This window comes from Mytilus californianus, unplaced genomic scaffold (assembly GCF_021869535.1).
Source record: "Mytilus californianus isolate M0D057914Y unplaced genomic scaffold, xbMytCali1.0.p SCAF_1, whole genome shotgun sequence".
Lineage (NCBI taxonomy): Eukaryota > Metazoa > Mollusca > Bivalvia > Mytilida > Mytilidae > Mytilus > Mytilus californianus.
Window position 1 is genome coordinate 86,421,248 of NW_026262581.1, and position 18,255 is coordinate 86,439,502.

Consider the following 18,255-nt stretch of genomic DNA (forward strand, 5'->3'; position numbering starts at 1 on the left):
TAATGGTGTTTTTCTTTATTAATACAGAAATAATTTCATTGTCAGTCAAATATTTGAGACATACGTATTCACTTTTCGTGGTTGGTATTAGGGTGTTATAAGAGAATTGGAAGTCAAGAGTACATAAATTATTTATTTTCTGTTGAACGGAGTAAATTAAGAAAATAAAAGATTTTTGTCTCCTGTTTACTCTCTTTATGTATTTATAGCAATTTTAAATAGATCAGTTGAAGAAAATAGAGGAAAAGCAAAAAATCTTAATAATTACCTTTCTTATGAGAAATTTTTTCTTCTCTTCTTTTTCTTTTCTTGCTTCTTCACTACTTTGCACTATTAACAAATATTGAAAATAACTCCTCATGTTGCTTTTCAGAACATTTAAACAATCTTGTAACAAACTACAGTTTGCAGACGTAAGAATGTTCATCAAATTTTTCAACTGTTTGTTGGAGATATTCAAATTTTCATGACAATTCATTTTGTATCTTTACTGCTAATAACAAATGTTCAATGATCAGGTAGAGCTTGTGGTGTCAAAGCATGAAATGAATAACAAATGTTGTGTCACATGTCATTTTATATATAGATGACCAATGTTCTGTCATGTTTTAACGTAACACCTACATGTAAATTACATTAATCTGATTACAGGTACAGGGTCACCTGTTGATTACAAATTTAATCAAATCAAAAGAAATTAATTCTAAGACATCCATTAATTAATCACATCACATAATATGGTCTTTTTTTAATTACCTGTATATTTTGTGGCAGCATAATCAAATTAATGCTAATCCACATTGTCTCAATTTATTCTAAATAAACAAAAAACTTAAGTTTTCAACAACTGAAACATTCACAGAATATATTTTTTTTATTAAGGCACTGTAATAACAAATATAATTCCTTACACATTAAGACCTACATAAATTTCATACAAATTTGAATACTAGCTTCATAAGAAATGTATACTTTTATCTACTTCTGTAAAAATATTTTGTGTAAACTTACTGTGTAAAATATTTCTTTGTTCTAGTTCTTCTTGTGAAGGACGCAAACTCAATCGTCTGTAAAATATAATAAACATCAACATTTTACATGTGTAAAAGTACTTCATGCTCATGCAAAAATGTTCAAATTGTGAAAAAGTACTTCATGCTGATACAAAAATGTTCAAATTTTTGGCAACAGGTAAATAATTAGAACTTTGTCATATTTTGTATTGCTTTATGACAAGTTTCTACAGATGCATGTTCATCAGACCAAATTTCTCAAAAACAAACTAAATTATAAAATTATTTCAGTTGTGTAAAATTCTTTTGTCAACAATACATTTTAAGTATCATAAAATAATTTTGGTTTAGTAGAATGCAAACCAATAGTAAAATTTTGATTGCTTTTCATTTTCATGAAATGTTTATGTCCAGTGAGCCATTTAATAAGGTGATATTTTGTCATTAAACTTATTTTTTTTTAAATGTCATAATTACATTGACCCTGGGGTTAATCTGTTCTACAACCTATCTGGTCTTTAAATCATTAAAAGATCACCGGAATTAAGGTGAAACCAGGCTGTTATGATTACGTTATAAGTTGTTTTATAAAAAAGAAAAATAGATAAACAAATTAAATTAAAGACATTATATTTTACCCCGGATAAAAAAAACTCTCTCACTCTATCATACCTAGTAATCTTGAGTATCTTATTTTTTTTTTTAAAAAGTCTGCATCTTAACCAAAAGCTCTTGATTCTCTTTCAAGGGACATTCTTAAAATTTGTCTTTATTTGACTGATTTTCCTTTATGACCTGCAAGGGCAAATTCAGGCAGGGTCATAATTCTTAAAAATCAGATTTTTTTTAAATACCCACAGCAGATGTCAAGATTATCTGGACTTATAAAAGGCAAAACATGCAAAAAATGATAAGGCAATAACTTCAATAAGGAGTCGTCAGACGATTTCCACGATATTGCCTTAATTGTAGATCTTGTCTTGCTGATCATTTTTGCTTATTCAAGTTTCTATCTATCTATTATAATTTTTAAGATATAAGGCAAAAATGAAAAAAAATGGTAAAATTTGTCATTTAAGGGCAATAACTCCTACAAGAAGTCGTCTATCAGTTTTGACGTATATGGACAATTGGTAGAGCTCAACATTTTGAACATTTTTGCACGTGACAGATTTTCTCTTTTTATAATTGTTTTCCAAATAATAGACAAAACTTGCATTTTACCCCTATGTTCTATTTTTAGCCATGTCAGCCATCTTGGTTGGCAAGCAGGGTCATCGGATACATTTTTTAAACTAGATACCCCAATGATGATTTTGGCCAAGTTTTGTTAAATTTGGCCCAGTAGTTTTAGAGGAGATTTTTGTAAAAGTTAACAGATGACATTGACGATGACGGACGCCAAGTGATGAGAAAATAGGGCCAGGTGAGCTAAAAAAATGCTTGTTTTTGGCCCCTAATTCCTGAAGTTAGGACAATAACCCCCAATATCAATTTGTGGTATTGGACCTTGTGGTCCAATTTCATAGAGATCCATACACTTATACTCAAGTTATTGTCTTGAAACCAGATGTCTTCGGACGATGATGACGACAACGACAACGACAACGTCATATCATTATAAGATCACAAAAATTTTGCAACAATCAATATGCAAAAATTGAAGGGGGTAAATGTCATGTATAACAATAATAGGCATATCCTAAAAATGTTCTATGAAGTCACCAAAAAAAAAACCAGCATGAAGCTCTTGAACCTACATTGGGTTACAAATACATATTTAAAATTATTGAAGAAAGAGATTCTTAAACTGAATTGCAATAAACAATTCTTCAATTTCAACATTTTAAATGTTTCATGTTGAATTGATTTAAAATAAATGTGGATAGTGTCCACATGTGGACACAGATGATGCCTCTGCTTGCATATCATATAGTTATAAAGGGACATAACTGAAGAACGGTAAAAGTGACGCTACCCAAATTTGAACTTGATCTGAGTTTTGTGGTAATAAGCATTGTGTGCACGTCTCATAACATTTGGTTGAGGATAACTTAAGCAGAGAACAGAAACTAAAAATTCAGCAATTTTTCTATTTGTAAACACGCATATCTCTAGAACGGTTGTGTAAGTTTCATAACATTTGGTTGAGGCAAACTAAAGTTAGAAAATGGAAACAAAAAAATTGTACTTGATCTTAGTTTTGTGGTAATGAATATTGTGTATAGGTTTCATTATGCTTGGTTGGGGCAAACTTAAGTTACAGAATGGAAACTAAAAATTTTGCAATCTTTCGATTTATAAAGGGGCATAACTCAATAATGGTTAAAGTGACACTACCCAAATTCAACTTGATCTGTGTTTTATCAGTGGAAGTCAAAATTAAACATTGCATTGTATAAAGCATTGATTGTAGTTGATTAAACTATAATCATGGACAAAAGAAGATAACTCCAATTTTAAAAAATTACTTGATATTTAGAAGAAAATAAAAATCTTGCAATTTTTCCATTCATAAAGGGGCATAACTCTAGAACGGTTATAACATTTGGTTGAGGCAAACTAAAGTTAGAGAACGGAAACCAACTTTGGGACGTACAGACGGACAAGGGTAAAACTTAATGCCCCCTCCGCCACAGCGGGGGCATAAAAAAAAATGTAACTGTCATGAGTAAAAAAACCTATTGTATTAACAGGTGTTTAGAATAAAGATGTTGTTTGTTCGGGCTAGGAACACCTCAAATTCATCACCAATACAAATTAGAATATAAAATCAGAGTATTTACTTTTTAAATGTCATTTGAACCAAATTAATACATAATTCATATTAGTGCTTCCTACTCAACCTCAACTTCTTTTCACTTTTTTTCTGGCATCACCTTCTTGAAATATTGTTTTGTGATAAATAAATGAATTTGACTTATGCATGTGTTTATTTATGTTGTTGATACACACCTAGTTAAAGCTGTTCCTATGGCAGACCTCCTCTCTTTATCTTGATCTTCTGATACAGAATGTATAATATTTTTCTCTACTAATTCCCGACGTGTTGGTCGAGAGCTTAAAAATTTTGCTAAACTATCTTGGCGAGCTACTTTTGCTGCTAATGAACCTGCAAAAAAATTTATGTTGAATTTCTCTACTATTAAAATCATTCATTCAGCGAAGTCAGATTAAATAACTTGTTTGAAAAGATTATCTGAAGTTGTCACAATGAATAATTTTTACTTACTGTGTATTGACAGATAGTTTTGTACATATCAATTATTAGATCATTTGAAAGAAATGTTAACAAAATATCATCAAAGCAAACAAATTGTTATCACAGAGATATGTCTCGCCTTTTTGTAATTTCGATAATGCAAATGTTGATATTAAAATAGCAATACTTTAACATGTAAGTTATGCAAATATTCAAAGTCAATGAACCATGACTGAAGGTACATGCTAATACAACTGCATACCAAATACCATTGACTTATCATAAGTTGTTCCCTTTAAATAAACCTAAACACAAACATTAACTTGTAAACTATGTAAAAGTTTCAAAGTCAATGAACCATGAACAAGGGGTTGGGGCTATATAATCTCCATGAAAACGAGACTTGCAAATGCCAATACATTTGCATACCAAATATCATTGACTTAACATAAGTGGTTCATCTTAAACTGATCTAATTACAACCTAATACATGTAAACTAAGCAAAAGTATCAATAGACCATAACTGAGGGGGCGGGGCCAAATATTCTCCATGGAAATGAGATGTGCTTATGCTTGTACAACTGCATACCAAATAACATTGGACTACCACTAATGGTTCCTCTTAAACTGACCTAATCAGGAACTAATACATGTAAACTAAGCAAAAGATTCAAAGTCAATAGACCATGACTGAGGGGTCAGGGCCAAATTATCTCCATGGAAATGAGATGTGTCAATTCTTATACAACTGCATACCAAATATCATTGATCTACAACTAGTGGTTTACCACAAACTAGACCTAATCAAAAACTAATACATTTTTGACACCACCACCGCCACCCCCACCTCCAATGCCGTAAAGGCGAGACAAAAAGTGGTGAGGAGGTGGGACACATTTTTTCAAACAAAATATCATGAATGCATAAATATTCAGATTCACATTCAAGAGTCCCAAGGTTGGCCAAAAAAACATTGAGGTCAAATGAAATTTTTATAGGACATTACTAAAGAAACAAGTCCCTACCTGGTCTTTTAAGTGTTAAATGGACAGATACAGTCACAGGATAGAAAGTCACTTATTAACTACAATTTGTTTAAGAACAACAAAAAGTAAAAATTAATGAGTTAACAAGTGTTTGATTTGTGACTTGGATGGCGAGTTGTCTCATTGGCACTCATACCACATTTTCTTATATCTATTTGAAAATAGACAGGAAAATCTTTGAAAAAATGCCTTATTATAAGATAAATTAATAGTGCGGTATTTACTGCCCAACCTTGTTTAGGACCAAAATCAAAATAAATGTGGATAGTGTCCACATGTGGACACAGATGATGCCCCCGCTTGCATATCACATAGTTATAAAGGGACATAACTGAAGAACGGTAAAAGTGACAATACCCAAATTTGAACTTGATCTGAGTTTTGTGGTAATAAGCACTGTGTGTAAGTCTCATAACATTTGGTTGAGGCTAACTTAAGTAGAGAACAGAAACTAAAAATTCAGCAATTTTTCTATTTGTAAACACGCATAACTCTAAAATGGTTCAGGCGGAAACCCAGTTGAAATAGAACAAAAGAATCGAAGCTCTTTGTTAGAGAAGGCGATAAATGCTTACTGTAATGTTTACTGTAGTAACACAAATTTTAAAAGTTAATAGAAACAAATAAAATGACAGTTTTTTGCTAAATTAAGAAATATTTTATCATAAAAACACAATTTGCATAAATTTTCAATTTAAATTCTCCCTCATGAATTCGTCCGAATTTAAAACATTTCTATACTAAATACATGGCTAAATAAGAGACAAGTCATAATTTAGGTTTGTTTGCTCGCAGTAACTTTCTTATTTTCTCAGCGAAACAACATTTAATATCTTGTAAACATTTTACAAATTACAAAAATATACCACAATTCCATCTATATACATTCACAATGTCCTCTAAATACATATCAATACAAACATAACTGTAATATATTATGCAGAGCTTAACGTTAACTTCGTCTATCAAAGTTACTGGAGCACATCGATAATAATCAAACGTAATCAGGACTTATATATGCCTATAAAACCCCACCCGTACTACCCCCCTCGAAATATTCGTGCAGAAAACAACAGTAACATCAGACCTCTTCTGATTTACATACTAGCCAAACTTGTACCACAAGTCTAAAGATAGAAATAGAATAGGGAAATTCCAAATATAACGGAATAGAAATAAATTTATCTATTACATAATTAAGCAGAACAATTAGATATCAAGTCGACGACATGGGTGTCTATTAAGTTGGATCTAAAAAATGCATAACCTCCGATTTTTCAAAAAAATTTACCACGGACGGAGAACATATCAATCTATTTGTTCTTAAATTTTCGTTTCTGCCCTTCCATTATGTGACTCGAGAAAAAATTCCAAAAAATGGGTAACAATTGCATCGAAAAGAGAAAATCGAGTGCACCTTTTTATGTTAGGGCGTGTTTGAGTTGAATATTTTGTCTTGAAAACGTAAAAAGCAAAAGTATTTGATACATCATCTCGCTTCAGATTCTATCATTTTCATATATCAAGGCTACAGGTTGACTTTATAACATCGAAAATTCACAGTAGTAAAAAAATGAAATATATAGGTCAAGTGAAAATACCTTTCTAATCAATCAGAAAAACAGAGTAGGTGTGTTCGAATAGCAAATTTTTACTAAAAGTACTTGACGACAGACTTTTAAGTTGGATCTTAAAAATGCATATCTTCGAAAAAGCTTCATTTTTTGTGTGTGATATCTAGGGTTTATAGTCTTCAACCACTGAAAATTTTTAGTCTGCCCTTCCACAAAATTTTGAATTAGAATTTTTTTAAATGTTTATGAATTTTTCGAAAATTCTACCTGACAACCGATCAGACAATAGTTTTAAGTTGACTGAATGCAGACAAGTACATTAACCGATGTTCATTAGCTAGTAGATACATTTGTCTTTTAAAATACAACTGGCATATAAGGATCGTAATGGTGCTATGCGGATAAATTTATCGGTTTGCAAGAGCTAAATTGGCAGCGCGTCATCCCTACAATGGCTTCCATTTTTACGATTGTAAAAATGAACTGGCGTAATGGGGAGATAATTTTGACGAAGTAGAATCCTGACTGGGTTGTGTATAAGTTTTATAACATTTGGATGAGACAAACTAAAGTTAGAGAACAGAAATGAAAAATTCAGCAATTTTTATGTTTATAAAGGGACATAACTCAAGAATGGTAAAAGTGTTGCCACCAAATTTCGTACTTAATCTGTATTATGTAGTAATAAGCATTGTGTATAAGTTTCATAACATTTGGTTGAGGCAAACTAAAGTTAGAAAACGGAAACAAAAAATTTGTACTTGATCTTAGTTTTGTGGTAATGATTGATTGATTTTTGGTGTTTTAACGCAACTTTTAAGCACCGCTTTTGGGCTATTTCGTGGCGGCCAGTGTTTATTGGTGGAGTAAGCCGGAGTTACCGCAGAAAACCACCGACCTTCGATAGGAAAACTGACAATCCTAGTCAATTAAGATTGGAGTCGAGTGCACCTGCAGGAGCGGGGTTCAAACTCACAACCTCAGTGTTGACTGGCTAGTGATTACAGCAGTAACTACTTAGACCACTCGGCCACCGAGGCCCCTTTATGGTAATGAATATTGTGTATAGGTTTCATAATGTCTGGTTGGGGCAAACTTAAGTTACAGAATGGAAACTAAAAATTTTGCAATCTTTCTATTTATAAAGGGGCAAAACTTAATAATGGTTAAAGTGACACTACCCAAATTCAACTTGATCTGCGTTTTATCAGTGGAAAACAAAATTAAACATTGCATTGTATAAAGCATTGATTGTAGTTGATTCAACTATAATCATGGAAAAAGAAAGATAACTCCAATTTTAAAAATAACTTGATATTAAGAAGAAAATAAAAATTTAGCAATTTTTCCATTTGTAAAGGGGCATAACTCTAGAACAGTAAATGTGACACCACCAAAATTCAAACTTGATCTGTGTTTTGTGATAATAAGCATTGTGTATAAGTTTCATAACATTTGGTTGAGGCAAACTAAAGTTAGAGAACGGAAACGAAAAAATCAGCAATTTCTCCATTGTAAAGGGGCATAACTCTAGAACGGTAAAAGTGACTACACCAAAATTCAAACTTGATCTGTATTTTGTGGTAATAAGCATTGTGTATAAGTTTAATAACATTTGGTTGAGGCAAACTAAAGTTAGAGAACGGAAACGATAAATTCAGCAATTTTTCATTTGTATAGGGGCATAACTCTAGAACGGTAAAAGTGACGCCACCAAAATTCAAACTTAATCTGTATTTTGTGGTAATAAACATTGTGAATAAGTTTCATAACATTTGGTTGAGACAAACTGAAGTTACAGAACAGAAACCAATTTTGGGACGTACGTACGTACTGACGTACGTTCGTATGTACAGAAGGACAAGGGTAAAACTTAATGCCCCCTCCGCTACGGCGGGGGCATAAAAAAAGATTTAAAAAAAAATGAGGAATGTGTCCATGGGACACAGATGATGCCCCCGCTTGCATATCATATTAAGTTATAAAGGGACATAACTGAAGAACAGTAAAAGTGATGCTACCAAAATTTGAACTTGGTCTGAGTTTTGTAGTAATAACTAATGAGTATAAGTTTCATAAAATATTGGTTGAGGCAAACTTAAGTTAGAGAACGGAAACGAAAAATTCAGCAATTTTTATACGACCGCATAAAATTTTACCACAAGTTTCGTATATTGGTATGACGTTGGCGTCATCGTCGTCCGAAGACACATTAGTTTTCACACAATAACTTAAGTTTAAGTGAATGGATCTCTATGAAATTTTACCATAAGGTTCAATACCACTAAAGGAAGGTTGGGATTGATTTTGGGGGTTATTGTACCAACAGTTAAGGAATTAGGGGCCAAAAAGGGCCAAAAATAAGCATTTTTGTAACTTCCAGACAATAACTTATGTTTAAGTGTATGGATCTCTCTGAAATTATACCACAAGTTTCCATACCACAAAGAGATGGTTAGGATTGGCTTTGGGGGGTTATGGCTCAAACCGTTTAGGAATTAGGGGAAAAAAACAAGGGTTGCCTGGTTAATGGACAATTTAAAAGCAGTGTAAGGGAGGTAAGGGGGGGGGGGTGGTGGAGGGGGCTAGAAAAGAAATTGTGGGGGGCAATTTTTTTTTTATTTCAGATTTCAGAAATTAAAAAGAAAATTTCTTCAATTATTTTTTTTTTGCAATAAAAAGGGGGAGGGGTTCAAAAACAATTTTTTTTTTGGGGGGAGGGGGGTCAATATGCAACCGCATAGTGTATTTCACAAAAGCAAAATAAAAGGGGGGGGGGGTATTTTTTTGTTTTTGTTGGGGGGGGGGGTCAATTCCCAACAGCATAGTGAATTGCACACAAAAGCAAAAAATTGAATATAAATTCAAAACATATAACCAATTCCAATTTCTTTGACTACAGTTATTCGGTGTCAGAAACCTATTATGTGTCAAATATTTAATTACAATCCAAATTTAGAGCTGTATCAAGTGCAAATATTGTCCATTTTTGCCCCAACCATTCAGGGTTGGACCTCTGCGGTCGTATCCAGCTGCACTTAGTGAAGCATTTTATTCCATTTGTAAAGGGGCATTTCTCTAGAACGGTTAAAGTGACACCACCAAAATTCAAACTTGGTCTGTATTTTGTGGTAATAAGCATTGTGTATAAGTTTCATTACATTTGGTTGAGGCAAACTAAAGTTAGAGAACTTAACCATGAAAATGAGGTCAAGGTCAGATGACACCTGCCAGTTAGACATGTACACCTTACAGTCCTTCCATACACCAAATATACTTGACCTATTGCTTATAGTATCTGAGATATGGACTTGACCACCAAAACTTAACCTTGTTCACTGATCCATGAAATGAGGTCGAGGTCAAGTGAAAACTGTCTGACGGGCATGAGGACCTTGCAAGCTACGCACATACCAAATATAGTTATCCTACTACTTATAATAAGAGAGAATTTAACATTACAAAAAAAGTTAACACTTTTTTCAAGTAGTCACTGAACCATGGAAATGAGGTCAAGGACATTGGACATGTGACTGACGGAAACTTCGTAACATGAGGCATCCATATACAAAGTATGAAGCATCCAGGTCTTCCACCTTCTAAAATATAAAGCTTTTTAGAAGTTAGCTTATGCTGCCGCCGCCAGATCACTATCCCTATGTCGAGCTTTCTGCGACAAAAGTCACAGGCTCGACAAAAATTCAGCAATTTTTCCATTTGTAAAGGGGCATAACTATAGAAAGGTTAGAGTGATGCCACCAAAATTAAAACTAAATCTGTGGTTTGTGGTAATAAGCATGGTGTATAAGTTTCATAACATTTGGTTGAGGCAAACTAAAGTTCGAGAACGGAAACCAACTATGGGACGTATGTACGGACGTTCAGACGGACAAGGGTAAAACTTAATACCCCCTCCGCTATGGTGGGGGCATAAATATCATCAGTTCATTATTTAAAAACTAATGGTTGACACAATCTTCGAAATGGTACTGTCTTTGAGTGTCTTGTAAACATTAGAGTATTTCAATTACAAGATTTATATATTTGATTGCTTTTTATAAACAGTTAAAAACCTACTCAGTTCTTGTTCTTCATCTTCTTCTTCCTCCTCATCACGATAACGAATCTCTTCATCATCTGACGAGGAATCATCATTAGAATGGGAAGACGTGGTAGTTGGAGGAACTGTTGGCATGGAAACCGGAATAGGTACATTTTCTTTATTGCTGTCCGTAGAGAAATGGCTGAAAAATAATGAAAGGTATGCATACTTAAAAAAATATTATCAATTGCATTTATAGGAAATAAGTGGAAAAACTTCATAACTAAAGAATTAAGATCATTCACTGCTAATTGTTACTTCAAAGACATGAATAAGGAGTTAGCACACTATACATGCTATATGTCCTACACAGTATATACCAACACCATATTAGACTGACAAAAAATTCAGTGCTCAGTGGTATAAATATACAATATCTGTACATTGTTGGAAAATATATAATTTATTTGTATGAGCTATAGAAACAGAGAGGAAAGTGAGGCTTGCTGAGCTTTTCTCCTGTTTCGTTGCGAGTACAAATAAATATTATATTTTGGCTGATATACTAATATTGTTTTTATCTTGCAATTCAAAATATTTATGCTTAAATGTTTATAAAAAAATAAGAAGATGTGGTATGATTGCCAATGAGGCAACTTTCCCCAAGGGACCAAATGATGTAGAAGTTAACAACTATAGGTCACCGTACAGCCTTAGATTTTTACTTCCCAACCTTTAAACTTCTTTTTGAATGAAATCAACATGACTTAAATATGGACCATATTGAGGACCCAAAATTGAACTGTGAGATAAACAGTAATTTCAGTACAACAGTTTGCGGAGGCAATATGATATACTGCTCAGGAAAGTGTCCCTCCAAATAAGTGCAATAACCCTTTTATAATTTAGTACAAAATATTTTGGTAACAGTGACAATATTTTGTGCAATTCCTGCAGCTCAGACGCCGGCAGTAAGGACGCAAAGTCAATTTCTACAATCTTGTTTTATCTCAAATTTGGTTGTAAGTAAATATCATTTTACTTAGTACCTTTCTAGTATGTACCAAACTTTAAGGAAAAAGAAAAGAATGCAATATTTCTAAATAATCGGAAATGCTTGATTTTTTAGGTATATTATACAGGATGACTAGTAAAAATATCAGAAAATATTGCATTTTCTTTAACAAAGAAATATTAATGATATATTTGATACTATACTATAATAGAAATAAAATGCTCCGCTGGGCACAGCTGGATACGACCGCAGAGGTCGAACCCTGAACAGTTGGAGCAAGTATGGACACAACATTCAAGCTTGATACACACTGAATTTGATTGTGATTAAATATTTGAAACAGCATAGGTTTCTGACACAGAATGAATGTGGTCTAAGAACTTGTAAATTTTTAATTTACCTATTCAAACCATATCATTATTATTTGCTTTTATATATAAATCAGAAATAACCAATTTAAAATGGAAAATTTTAAAGAAAAAAAAAGGAAAAAAAGGAAAAAAAAATCCCTCCCCCTAAATTTTTTGAACCCCCTTATGATTCATCACCCCCAAACTCAATCCCAGCCTTCCTTTTGTGATATGGTACCTTACAGTACAATTTCAGAGAGATCCATACACTTGAACACATGTTATTGTCTGGAAACTAGAAAAATGCTTTTTTTTTTGCCCCTTTTTGGTCACTAATTCCTAAAATTTTGAGGCAATTACCCCCAAAATCAATCCCAGCATTCCCTTTGTGATATGGAACCTTGTGGTACAATGTCAGAGAGATCCATACACTAACACACAAGTTATGTCTGGAAGTTACAAAAATGCTTATTTTTGGCCCCTTTTTGGCCCCTAATTCCTTAACTGTTGGTACCATAATCCCCAAAATCAATCCCAACCTTCCTTTTGTGGTATTGAACCTTATGGTAAAATTTCATAGAGATCCATTCACTTTAACTAAAGTTAGAGTGCGAAAACCAATGTGTCTTTGGACGATGACGACGCCATTGTTATACCAAAATACGACCGCAAAATTTAATAATTTTGCAAGAATTTTTTTTAACAAAATATCATGAATGCACAAACTATTCAAATACAGATTCATTGGAGCAAAACGATTTTTATTTCTTCAAAAATGTTATAGGCCCCTGAAGGATATAATCTACCTTGACACTGACTGACAAAGCTGAAATGTAAGTAGTTAATCACTAGTAGCAAGAGTTTACAAACAAGTCTCACCTGCTGCTAGATTTAAATGCCAATATAAAATTATTTTAAAGGTCAAATTTACTTTTGATATTGCAAACCTATTACTGACATCAGATGTTCTCCAAGTTAAAATATCATACTGACCTTTGTTCAAGTTAAAACTAAAACAATATTATGTCACTTGTGGAGTTATTTTTTTCCGCTTCATAATAGTTATTTTAGTGTATATATACTTTATAATGCCTGCTTAGTTTAAAATTGTATAGCTTTATTGTACTGTAGAGATGACTACAGTAGTACTTTTGACCTATGTTTAATCCATTTACCTTTCGAGCAAATACAATATGTTGTAATGTGGCTGAATTTGTTATAAAAGTTATTATTAGATTATGACCAGCAACTGATTGATTTAAATGGACATAGTTCTTAATTCCTTTTTACCCTTAAAAAAAATCATAAATCAAATGTAATTTATTTAGCAAAAACTTACGCTAAACCGCCTCTAAGTTTTGGCCGAGCCATAGCACTAGATAAGGGTGTAGATTTTGGTGAAGGCTTTGGTGAGGGCTGTTTTATCACATTTGATATCTGAGGTGTAGTTATAACATCTACATGAGAAAAGTTCACATGAGAATGATTATCATTTTTATCTCGAGACACAGGTGTGACAGGCTTAATATCGCCTCCTCCACCTGCCCCTTTCAAAGCACTTTTTTTAGGTATTAATGACAAGTCAGGTTCACTAGCAGGAACAGGTGCATATCCTTCAGGATATATTATTTCTGGCTCTTCCTCTTCTTCCTGCTTTTCATTCTTTTGTTCTGATTTATTTACTTGTTGTTGTTCATTATCTGTAAAATATACAATTTTCTTAAAAGAAGGAGCACCACTTGGTATATTAATACAACTGTTTATAGGTCTTATCATACATAGACATAATCTTTCAGGATACCACAACACATCAGATATCTGTTGTTTGAGCCCAAAAACGTATCATTTAAGAAAATTGATATACATAAATTATTTGTAACAGTTTTAAATGCATGTAAAGTAGTTTAAGCACCTCAGCCTGAATAAAAAGTGCTGCAAGCTTTTCAGGACAGTGGGTTATAGTGAGGATACAATGTATGTATCATAGATGGTAATTGTTTGGTATCTGTTGTATCATAGATGGTAATTGTTTGGTATCTTGTATCATAGATGGTAATTGTTTGGTATCTGTTGTATCATAGATGGTAATTGTTTGGTATCTGTTGTATCATAGATGGTAGGTAATTGTTTGGTATCTGTTGTATCATAGATGGTAGGTAATTGTTTGGTATCTGTTGTATCATAGATGGTAGGTAATTGTTTGGTATCTGTTGTATCATAGATGGTAGGTAATTGTTTGGTATCTGTTGTATCACAGATGGTAATTGTTTGGTATCTGTTGTATTATATATATGGTAATTGTTTGGTATCTGTTGTATCATAGATGGTTATTGTTTGGTATCTGTTGTATCATAGATGGTTCTTGTTCGATATTTGATGTGTTTACATGTATGTTGTGTAATTATATATACAGTATTACTTATGTGCATGGGTGAAAGTAAATAAATGTCCAAAATCAGGGGAAACCTCAGGACGGTTATTTTCGCAGAAATCTTGAAATTGAAGCTGCATTACAATAACCAGCTCTACAGTACTCTTTGTTACTAGTATGTATTGCCATCTTCATCTGAGAATCACTGTCAGAGCTTTTACAATCTTTAATTGTTCAGTTTGATGCTAATGGTTTTTTTGGTTTTTTTTAATTCAGCATGTTTTTTTTCTTCTTTTCATATTGAATTTAGAAACTGTATCTTCAGTATAAGCTGCTTCCATATAAATATCAGAAAATAAAAAAAAAAAAACAATAGAATAGGGCTATACATCATTGACACAGCAACCCAATGGCACACAAACAAGACATCTAGTGTTAAACAATTGCCTTTACAGTATATCAATCTATCAATCACCTTAGAGTCTAGAATATTTTGAATACTAGTAACCTTTTAAAGAGACTGTCAAAGAAATGCAATCAAAACAGAATTTCCTTAATGAAAAATTAAATAACTATTGAAACTACTGATTCCCTACTTGAACATGTGATGGGATTATCTAGTATTTAAAACATTAAATTTTCCCCATTGTAATCTCATTTAGTGGAAAGACAAAAGCTACCCCAAATAAATACAATAACATTAAAGTGCCTACTTTTTGTAACTTCTACACCTGAAGGTTTATCTGATACAGATGTATCTTCTTTAGTTGTGGAAGATTCTTCTTTTGTTGGAATGGCTGTTTCCATGGTAACCTCCTTTGGAGCAGGTTCAGGTTTATCAGCATTGGGAAGTTTAGGAAATACCATAGGTCTGGCCTGTGCAGTGGTTAGAGCTAAAACAAAAGTTAAATAATCATTACATCTATTTTATATCTGTACTAGAACTCACCTGCAAAAGCAGGTCTATGACTGAATTGAATTAGTATGTCTATTTTTAGCATTCATATTGTCATTTGATAAAAGTCATGCAGTTCATTAAGTGAAGAGTTTTCCCTGCTGGCCATAGCTTTCTGTCTGAATTCGTCCTTGTTTTCTTGTTATCAGACCTTTACCGTGAACAGCTGGATAGGTGTAAGAGTGAAGCAAACATCGTTTATCCGTTTGGAGAACCTTATTTTGTCTCCAGTTTTATAGGAGACGTTTACCACATGTTATCCCCTAAGTTTTTTTTAAAAAGTGCAGAGATATTATAATGGTTATGTCTGTCCATTATTTATAATTTCTTGTTCATGTTATTGCATCTTCTCAGTGGTTGTCGTTGGTTCATGTCTGTAATACTCGTTTTTCATAAACTGCTTAGTTATAAATTAGGCCTAAAGTTTTCTTGTTTAAATCGTTTTACATTTTGTCATGTTGGGGCGTGTCATAGCTGACTATGTTGTATGTGTTTTGCTCATTTTTTAAAGGCAGTTTGGTAACTGTCAGCATTTGTAATTGCTTACATCAATAGCACTTGAACAAACTGGCATGACTTCAGCTTGTGTAGTAATGACATGTCATATGTGGTGTTTCAGCACTAGAACTAACAGGTGTGACTTCAGCTTGTGTAGTAATGACATGTCACATGTGGTGTTTCTGCACTAGAACTAACAGGTGTGACTTCAGCTTTTGTAGTAATGACATGTCATATGTGGTGTTTCAGCACTAGAACTAACAGGTGTGATTTCAGCTTGTGTAGTAATGACAAGTCATACCTGGTGTGTCAGCACTTGAGTTTACATGTGTGATTTCAGCTTATGTAGTAATGACAAGTCATACCTGGTGTGTCAACGCTTGAACTAAGAAATGTGATTTCAGCTTGTGTAGTAATGACATATCATACCTGGTGTGTCAGCACTAAAACTAAAAGGTGAGAATTCAGCTTGTGTAGAAATGACATGTCATACCTGGTGTGTCAGCACTTGAACTAACAGGTGTGATTTCAGCTTCTGTAGTAATGACATATGATACCTGGTGTGTCAGCACTAGAACTAAAAGGTGTGATTTCAGCTTGTGTAGAAATGACATGTCATACCTGGTGTAACAGCACAAGAACTAACAGGTGTGAATTCAGTTTGTGTGGTAATGACATGTCATATGTTGTGTTTCAGCACTATAACTAACATGTGTGATTTCAGCTTGTGTAGTAATGACATGTCATACCTGGTGTGTTGACACTAGAACTAACAGGTATGAATTCAGCTTAAGCTGCTGTGTCAGCACTAGAACTAACAAATGTGAATTCAGCTTTTGAAGTAATGACATATCATACCTGGTGTGTCAGTTCTTTAACAAACAGGTGTAATTTCAGCTTGTGTAGTAATGACATGTCATACCTGGTATGTCAGCACTAGAACTTACAGGTGTGATTTCAGCTTGTGTAGTAATGACATGTCATACCTGGTATGTCAGCACTAGAACTTACAGGTGTGATTTCAGCTTGTGTAGTAATGACATGTCATACCTGGTATGTCAGCACTAGAACTTACAGGTGTGATTTCAGCTTGTGTAGTAATGATATGTCATACCTGGTATGTCAGCACTAGAACTAACAGGTGTGATTTCAGCTTGTGTAGTAATGACAAGTCATACCTGGTGTGTCAGCACTAGAACTAACAGGTGTGATTTCAGCTTGTGTAGTAATGGTTGTACACTGTGACAATTCTGTTGTTACCACTGAATCAACATTCTCCCCCGAGTTAATTTTCTCTGTCCCCTCAGCTTTATCTGTATCTGTGCCTATAAAAAGATGATTTGATTAAATGCAGAAATGAAAAGTTTACATTGGAGACCATATTTTTTCTTACAGACCTGTTACCTTGGAGTTGACAAAGATATTATTATGCAACTCTGTTTGTAATATAAATCAAAGGCTTCCAGGTAGAGGCACATCTGGTAATTCATGCATTCTATGTTCAAAAATAGTGGTTTCCTGAGGATGAAAACATTGGTCCAAATCAATGTATCAAATTCTGGTAGATTTTTAAACAATTTACAATGGCAATGTTTTAAGAGCAAGGAACAGATATTAAATGGAGTCCTCAGCCATAGAAACACTGCTTGGTTATATATAAGGTTAAATTTCCCTTATAATAAAACCACTATACAAATAGACTTCCTTAATTCATTAACTACAATTTCTCCATCAAATATTATGCAATAAATTTAATAATATCTATCTATTAAACTCATTTTTGCATTTTTGCATTTTTATGTAAAATTGCATATACATTCAGACAATTTTCTGATGACCCCCCACCTCTCCATTTTAAATACAAAAAAAACTCTTGTTGTTTGGGTTTATTTTTGCTTTTAGATACTGTCTATTTGACACACAACCAATATCTCAATTCCTTGGAATATCTAATTGCCATTGATCATTAGAATGTTAAAGTTAACATCTTAGTTGTTCATCAGTATACAAATTAGCAGGTTCTCACATTTCCAATTGATTTTTTATTATGTAGATTGTCCTTGTAACAATTCAATTTTCCATCTAATTTCTACTTTACTGCTGTTCTTACAAAAACATTTGCTGTATTATCAGCTGAGTGTACAAATACTTACTCAAAAGATATTAATACCAGTAATTCATAGTTAAT

At 33.0% G+C, this 18,255-nt stretch overlaps 1 protein-coding gene across 4 annotated transcripts in view; it reads right to left on the reverse strand.

Annotated features, from left to right (window-relative positions):
• Positions 1–18,255, reverse strand: part of LOC127725424 (phosphatase and actin regulator 1-like) — a 71,051-nt gene that overhangs the window by 9,286 nt on the left and 43,510 nt on the right. For all 4 annotated transcript variants that reach the window (XM_052232372.1, XM_052232361.1, XM_052232382.1 and 1 more), the window contains 7 exons: positions 17,246–17,392; positions 15,328–15,507; positions 13,583–13,943; positions 10,914–11,080; positions 3,969–4,125; positions 1,012–1,067; positions 269–330 (listed from right to left, as the gene is read on the reverse strand). In XM_052232372.1, the coding sequence (XP_052088332.1) occupies positions 269–330; positions 1,012–1,067; positions 3,969–4,125; positions 10,914–11,080; positions 13,583–13,943; positions 15,328–15,507; positions 17,246–17,392 (1,130 nt within the window). The remainder of the gene's footprint in view (positions 1–268; positions 331–1,011; positions 1,068–3,968; positions 4,126–10,913; positions 11,081–13,582; positions 13,944–15,327; positions 15,508–17,245; positions 17,393–18,255) is intronic.